Source organism: Schistocerca piceifrons, chromosome 1 (genome assembly GCF_021461385.2).
Source record: "Schistocerca piceifrons isolate TAMUIC-IGC-003096 chromosome 1, iqSchPice1.1, whole genome shotgun sequence".
NCBI lineage: Eukaryota > Metazoa > Arthropoda > Insecta > Orthoptera > Acrididae > Schistocerca > Schistocerca piceifrons.
In genome coordinates, this window is record NC_060138.1 from 235,989,763 (window position 1) to 235,998,281 (window position 8,519).

General features: G+C 43.6%; 1 protein-coding gene across 1 annotated transcript in view; it reads left to right on the top strand.

Moving 5' to 3' along the window:
* The window catches only part of LOC124805205 (inter-alpha-trypsin inhibitor heavy chain H4-like), a 200,348-nt gene extending 192,344 nt beyond the window's left edge, over positions 1-8,004 (top strand). Inside the window, exon 13 of the mRNA XM_047265705.1 lies at positions 7,587-8,004. Within this exon, the coding sequence (XP_047121661.1) occupies positions 7,587-7,630 (44 nt within the window). The 3' untranslated portion in view covers positions 7,631-8,004. The remainder of the gene's footprint in view (positions 1-7,586) is intronic.
* The last annotated feature ends 515 nt before the right edge of the window (positions 8,005-8,519 follow it).

The following is an 8,519-nucleotide window of genomic DNA, read 5'->3' on the forward strand; positions in this document are numbered from 1 at the left end:
AGAGCATTCACACAAGGTTGGCGCCGGTGGTGACGCCTACAACGCGCTGACATGAGGAAAGTTTCCAACCGATTTCTCATAAACAAACAGCAGTTGACCGGCGTTGCCTGCTGAAACGTTGTTTGTCGGATTGTAGCCTATCGCGATTGCAGTTTATCGTATCGCGACATTGCCGCTCGCGTTGGTCGAGATCCAATGACTGTTAGCAGAATATGGAATCGGTGGGTTCAGGAGGGTAATACGGAACTCCGTGCTGGATCCCAACGGTCTCGTATCACTAGCAGTCGAGATGACATCTTATCTGCAAGGTTGTAACGGATCGTGCAGCCACGTCTCGATCCCTGAATTAACAGATGGGGACATTTGCAAGACATCAACCATCTGCACGATCAGTTCGACGACGTTTGCAGCAGCATGGACTATCAACTCGGTGACCATGGCCGCGGTTACCCTTGACGCTGCATCACAGACAGGAGCGCCTGCGATGGTGTACTCAACGACGAACCTGGATGCGCGAAGGGCAAAACGTCATTTTTTCGGATGAATCCAGGTTCTGTTTACAGAATCATGATGGTCGCATCCGTGTTTGGCGACGTCGCGGTGAACGCACATTGGAGGCGTGTATTCGTCATCGACATACTGGCGTATCAGCCGGCGTGATGGTATGGGGTGCCATTGGTTACACGTCTCGGTCACCTCTTGTTCGCATTGACGGCACTTTGAACAGTGGACGCTATATTTCAGATGTGTTACGACCCGTGGCTCTACCCTTCATTCGATCCCTGCGAAACCCTACATTTCAGCAGGATAATGCACGGCCGCATGTTGCAGGTCCTGTACGGTCCTTTCTGGATACAGAAAATTTTCGACTGCTGCCCTGGCCAGATCTCTCACCAATTAAAAACGTCTGGTCAGTGGTGGCCGAGCAAGTGGCTCGTCACAGTACGCAAGTCACTAATCTTGATGAACTGTAGTATCGTGTTGAAGCTGCATGGGCAGCTGTACCTGTACACGCCATCCAAGCTCTGTTTGACTCAATGCCCAGGCGTATCAAGGCCGTTATTACGGCCAGAGGTGGTTGTTCTGGGTACTGATTTCTCAGGATCTATGCACCCAAAATGCGTCAAAATGTAATCACAAGTCAGTTCTAGTATAATATATTTGTCCAATGAATACCCGTTTAATCATCTGCATTTCTTCTTGGTGTAGCAATTTTAATGGCCAGTAGTATAGAAGACATAGTCTTGTGATATCAGATGAATCTGTTTTAGTGAATTACAGAGGACTGACTGTCAATTTTTTTCACTGCTGCCGATATTTATTTTTTTATTTATTTTTCTAATGTCTAAGCAATTCCATGACTTATGTTGGTCTCCCAGCCAGTCCATACATGCCGCTCACTTCGTCATTGACCATGTCCCACAGCATGGAGGTGTGCCAACCTCTCTCAGAGAAGTGTTTTCTGTACTGCGGAATATTTTTAGTTTTTGAGTTTAACGAAAAAGTTGTGCAGGTAGAAATTTATAAACTAAAGTCTTCAGTGAGAGTAGAAAATAAGATGGTAGGCATGATAGTAAGGAAGGAAGCTAGGTGGTTTCACAGCCAATCCTACAGCAGATGGAGACGTCGTTGTTACGGATACCAGCATCATCTGTTTGCGACCTGTTGTTGTAATTAAGCCATCCATCACAGAATTGGTAGCTCTCATAATGGACAGAAATCTCCCTCATCCTACAAGGCACTGCAGTGTTAGTGCTTTTCTTGTGTTACGGTCATTCTGTATTTGTTTTCTTTCATTTGGGTGTTTGTCTGTATGAGTTACATTTTTTACATGATGACAAGTTAGCAATAATCATTCACGATCTGTACCTACCTTTTTCACTTTTAATGCGATCTGGAGCTACTCTGCGTGTAGTGTGTAAGTACGTGTGTTTCTGTTCCCGTATATCTATTTTACAAGTTTATATGGTGTAGAATGAAACCACTGGTAGATGTCGACCTGGAAGAAAATAAGTTTTTGTTCCAGATAAAGGTCGGAACATGCGAATCAATACTGACTCCACGACTTATCCCAGATCAATACCGACTCCACGGCTTATCCCAGAAGATAGTTTGAAGACAGACAGACTCACGTTTATGCCATTTTGAGATTTAGAAAAAACATATTTGGTGAAGGCTTACTTTCAATACGCTCTTTGAAATTATGAAAGAATCAGAGATAAGATAAAGGGACAGAGGTATTATTAAAAAAAACAGATTGTAGTTATAAGAGTTGAAGGGTGAGGAAAGGAAGGAGCAGTGGAGAAGCGAATGAGACATTGTAGTTGACTATGCACCCCACGGTACTCAACATGTACATAAAGCAAGCAAAAAGTAACCAGGCAGAAATTTGAAAAAGGAATTAAAGTTGAATGAGAAGAAATAATAACTTCGAGGTTTGCTGATGACATTGTAGTTTTGTCAGAGAGAAGGTAATGGTTGGTATTTATCAGATCTACGCAAGTAAAACAAGGGAAATGGTGCATAGTCGAATGAAAACTGGTATGCTGACCCTAAAAAATGAGACACTAAAACCCGTAGGTGGGTTTTGCTGTTTAGGCAGTAACGTAACTGACGATGGCCGTTGTAAAGAGGACATAAAATGAGTGTTGGTAATAGCATCCGAAAAGCATTTCTTCAAATGAGAGTTTTATTAACACTGAGTGTAAATTTAAGAGTTAGGAAAACTTTTCTGAAAGGAATTGTCTTAAGTGTAGCCTTGTACGGCAGCGAAACGTGGCCGATAATCAGTATACAAGCAAGAAGAGAACAGATGCTTAAGAACTGTGCAGCAACAGAAGAATACTGAAGATCACGTGGATACATTGAGTAACATTTATTTACTAATTATCGTATGGCATACATTATGAGTTTCTGAGTGACAAGAATAGCTATTCATAAACAAGTTTACTAAACTTAAATGCCAACATTTGAACACAGCTTTCCAGCGTAACATAACACACCTGAAAACAGCTATAGACGAGTACCAAGGTCTTTTATGTAATTTATCACTCCAGTCGTGTCGTCAGGAAATCATCGGATTGGCCCTTGTAGGCACTTGCAGTACATGTTGGTAGAACAAGAGCAACTGACCGTCGTTCTGCACCACAGTCACAAGATGGCGATGAAGATTTACCCCACTTGTGGAGAGTGTTTACCCATCTTCCGTGGTCAGTTCGAACGTGGTTCATGGTCGAACAAACTGCCCGAAGCTGGCCAAATCCAGATGTTTTTCCGAGATTTACAGCAGTTTCAGCCGTTGTGGTGTACAGTTTTTTTGCCAGTAGCGTTTTCATTCATCGGTGGTACTGAACTCAATTTCTCTAAGAGTCCTGGCCATGATAACAATTGGATGTCTAGATCTTAATCTTTCTCGCTCCGCAGAGAACACAACGTTCAGTACAGGAGGGGCGAGGTTATCAGCAGTCTTGTTGTATTCACATCGCTTTCCTGTTCAGGAGGTGGAATGTGGCTCAAGATAGGGGAGTATGCGGGAGTACATCGCATAGACACTAACGATACGCGTTCCTTCGTTAAGTCGTACGTCTACCTTTTTTACATATGAACTGTTAAGCCAGCTGTTGGGTGTACTAAACCGTGTTCTGACAATCGAAGAGTGTCTGATGACGATCCGCATGTAGTTCAACGCAGTTTCTGGAAAATGTCGTTTCTGCTTTTCAGCTCAGTAGGTGTTCGTATCAAGTGCTCCTTAAAACAAAAATATTGTATGTATCATGATTCCAAGGTATTTTGGATGAATCTTGTGGTGAAGTTTGTCTCCTTCAAAATAAACATCATGGGCTGTGTGTGTCAATCTACTGGACGGATGAAAATATTTATATAAATGCGAGGTGTCTGTCCTTTCAGACAAATCCGAAGTTCATCATTGAGGAACTCAGATCAAAGGAAGCACACATCTCACAGTAAAACATGTCCAAACAGTCGCATCAGTACGCAGTGTACCCATCCCCCCCTCCTCCCCCCGCCAGGCAACAAGGCAGGAGTCTATTCCCGCAAGCAAACGACCATAAAGGTACCGAACTGCATCGTGCTGGCCCAAACATCTTGGGCCTTTTGTTGCAATTAGGCAGTGGTTCATGTAGGCTCTGAAAAACGATTAAGTTTCTTCATATGTGCCACACGTGCTAAATTGGCGAAGGTGTGGTGATCTCGCTGCCCAGAGCAGTTGTTGTACACCACGGAGTGCACTTTGCACCACAGTATCCGTATGTGGTGTCATGTCCTGGCTTAGGTGGGAGAGGGAAAAAGGGGGTTACTGGCCAGTCTGCGCTGCCGAGCGGTACAGAGCAGAAGGCAGAAGGACAATTCACAGTGAAGGCATTTGATTGTTTTCTTCTATCTGAACCTACACTGATACAGGCATTTGCTAAAAATGCAGGTGATGAGACTCGGTAGGGAACTCGTTGTGGAGACTGTTGGACGAACAGGGTTTTGAAATAGTTGTTTATTCCAGACAGGAGTAACTAATACACTGGAGGCTAGTTCTAGCGTTAGAAAAAGCATGAATAACACTGTTACAACAGAAACCAGTGCAGAAGTCCCAGGAGTGGATGCTAACCACAGTAGAAAACATTAGCAGCATCTTAAGGCAACAACTTAGTTGCAAAACAAAACATACTGAATGTGACACTGTTCACTGAGGCACTCAAAGAGAGAGAGAGAGAGAGAGAGAGAGAGAGAGAGAGCAGACTTACGCGGAGCTGGACCGAGACTGGAGTCGACAGACGTGGATTCGGCGCCCAGATCGTCTGACTGAGAACTCCACCCAAATGCGGAATCTAGGGGTTTTAAAGAGACGCGAGGGGCACTGTTTTTCCCACTTAAAGCCACCCAGCCAGTCCCGTAGTTCTCTTGCAGGTGCCTGCCAATCACGGTTTAGTTATGTCCCCTCTAAATGGTTCAGATGGCTCTGAGCACTATGGGACTTAACAGCTATGGTCATTAGTCCCCTAGAACTTAGAACTACTTAAACCTAACTAACCTAAGGACATCACACACATCCATGCCCGAGGCAGGATTCGAACCTGCAACCGTAGCAGTCGCGCGGTTCCGGACTGAGCGCCTAGAACCGCGAGACCACCGCGGCCGGCGTATGTCCCCTCTACTGCTCCTAAGGCTGGGACGTTAATGCAATTGCACTAAGTCCGTATTTGGTGTCAACATTGTTCACCTGAAAGCTAAACGTAACTGCTCTCCCAAATAAGGCTTGCAACATTATTGTTATACGTCATTTAGCCCCGCTCCTCGGCCTCCCCGTTGTAGGGACTGCTAGGTCAACAGTTTTTGGTGTTTCCGCTCTCTTTCTAACCCATGTGAGCCTACTGACGTTGCTGTTCTCAGGGCTCGTATCAAGCTGGCTTTATACACTAGTACGTGCCTGTTGGTTACAAAGTTCTATGGTGACCACCTGCTACAGCGTCTAGACAATATATGAAGTTACATGTTAATTCCTTGAAGGGTAACTAACGCTCTGGGACCGCTTCTGGGGGCGTCTGCCTTTTCGCAAAACTCTCTCCTTACGGCTTACTTCGCTTAACAATATCTCTCCTAGTTTCGTCTGCCCTCAGCATCGTCTCTGCTTCCGCGCCTTGGAACGCCTGTCCTCCTTTCTCACAGCATCAAGTTAACACTACAGCAGCAAGGAATAATCAATTATTACAGTGGACATGCATTATGCTGCTGGAAAAGTACATCACCTTCCTGTCCAAGACATGGCAGTAACTCGGTCATAACAGCCACTGCATTGTAGGGGGCACTACTTATTTCACCATGCAGAAATGTCAGATGTGACTGTGCGTTGTAACTGATGGCCCGCGACAGTGAAGTCTGGGGTGGGACCTGTGTGTTGTGGACGATTGCACTCTGGAATGGTCAGGTCACCAGGTTTGGTCCATACACGTGTAGGGTCGTTACTCGCATACAGACACAACCAACGCTCATTACTGAAGACAAAAGAACGCAGTTCCATTCTGCAATCAACTCTTTCCGGACGCCAGAGCAGGCGCAGTGTCGTAGCGTCAGTGGTAGCCTGACCAGATGCACACATGATCCAAACACTGCTTGAAGTAAACGGTTTCCAATGGTACCGAATGAAATATCGGGTGCAACATGTGCACAGATTTCGCCTTTAGATGATTTTTTATGCACAGTGCACCGACCTTTACGTGTGTCAGTACTACGCGGACGTCCAGAACCCGGTCTACGGGTCTGAGAATGTTCCACTAGCCACTGCTGAAAGCAGCGACACTCCTCCGATACAGTGTGCCCAACATATGCAGCATTCCGTCGATTCGTCCATCCAGCTTCCCACAGGCTCACAGTGGGACCCCATTCAAATGGCTAAAGCTTTTCAACGGGAGTGCGTACATGTCGGTGGGGCATGATTGTATCCCATAATTAATGTTGCAGCCACAGTTCACTTCCAAACCCAGCATAGTTACAACCTCCAGAGCCAAAACGGTGCACAAATAGGCCTCCTGAATGTCATCTGATAGTCAATCGCCGTGATAAACAAACCACTAACACTGTACACAGTGCTTGCGGTGTTGCATTTTATTCGGCAGTGTATTTTAAGTGTTGCAGGATTTATTTGGCATCTCACTGCTGCACAGCAAACATGGAGAAAAAAGTTGCTGCAACATCAGCAGAAGATATCACACATTTAAGAACATTAATATTAAACGTCTGAAATCATTTGTGTGGAGGTAGAATTTCAAAACTTTTACGCTAAGCAGTTTCAGAAAACTTGAATATGTTCACAAACCATTTTAAATCTATATTTACCCACAACAGTAAAAAAAGAAAAAAAGAAATAGTGGTTGTCATAAATTTACCATACTTTTTAAACTTTTCAAGTAAGATTTTATTGCGGCCACTAATATCATTATTCATTTTAATTGCAAGTGTAAACTTTCCAACTAGGATATCTAGTGCAGCAGCAGACAATATGTTTACAGAACTATCTAATTAAAAACAAATTTAAGTCACTGAACCAAGACTCGATGGCCTCTCAGACCATGACATGTAGTTGCTTATGTTCATTATTAAGACTAATCAGGATGCAAAGAAGTAGTTAATAAGATGATTCTGATTATTTTTGGCAACCAGTCACATATCTGAACTGGAGAGATGAGGTGAATGAAAATACAACACATTTAAGTCGCCACATTACATGATAACTGTTTTTCACACTAACAAATTTACGTCAGACAGAAGTCTACCGAAAAACCATGGTTTAGTCAATGAAAAACATTATTTTGCAGAACAGGAAGAAAATTGTAACTGATAGTTTGGTACTGATACTTTAGTTTGATACTGATACTTTAGACTACTACAATACAAACTACAGATTTTGAAGAAAATACGCCGGTCCTTATGCATTATGCAGATAGGTAAGTACTTATAAATGGTATAAAATGTTTGCAGGTGGTATGGTGTTATTAAATAAGATGGCGTAGAAGCCAACCGGATTATACACTGAAACTGAAAAAATGTCAGTTAATAATTTACTTCTTGTTTCTTTCCAGTTTCCATCGTTGTTGCAGTCCTAATTGTGTTCGTGTTTAACTAAGATGATGTAGTTTGTAAGCGCCCTGGCGAAGAAGGTAACCATCCACACACCAGCACTGACTGCAATGGGAATTTGCAACAAGGAGCTGCAACGTGAAGTATAGCAAGTGTCTTCCGTGGTACATCAGCCTGCCTGTGTGTTCGCACTGCTTACTGATGAATCAACAAAGTATCAGCATTATAGTTAACGTTACATACAATTAGTCATGCTCATAATCAAACATATTCTTATTGTGTAAAGTAAACCCGACTGTCTTTCTTCTTAAACCGCAGAGGAAAGTGTTAAGTCTCAGTACATGTTCTGGATACTGCTAATTCTTCAGTTACGGAGTTGTATGGTAAATAAAGTTCTGTGTTGAACTCTTTGACAGATAAAATCCTTTCTGTTTCGGGATGACGTGTTCTACCAACTGAGCTACCCAAGCACGACTCACGATCCGTCCTGACAACTTAGGGCCCTTGTCCATAACAACAATTTAGGCGGACCGGCTTTTTTGCAGGCCGGTAGAACAACGGCCGGCCACGTCCACCGAGGTGGCAGGCGCGCCGAAAATACTGCAGTCCAGTTCTGTGCAGAAGAGCAGTAGTATTGGTAATACTGATGTTAGCAGCCTCGTTGAATTCTATAGCTTTCACAAAAACAACCAGCGCCGACGTAGAAAGTGTTGCGTACATCCTCACTTGCAAGGCTGATTTAAATTTGGTGCCTTCAATAAGATTATATGAGAGGCTGCGGATAGGACAATACAAAGCTTGTTAATTTATCCAGGATATCAGAAAGAAATTACTGCCAATTTTACGAATTCATTTCCATCATAAAGAAATCAAGATGTGGAACAGCATTTCTCCTCCGGAAGTGCTCGCAGTGGTAATGAGGTAAGTACACAATT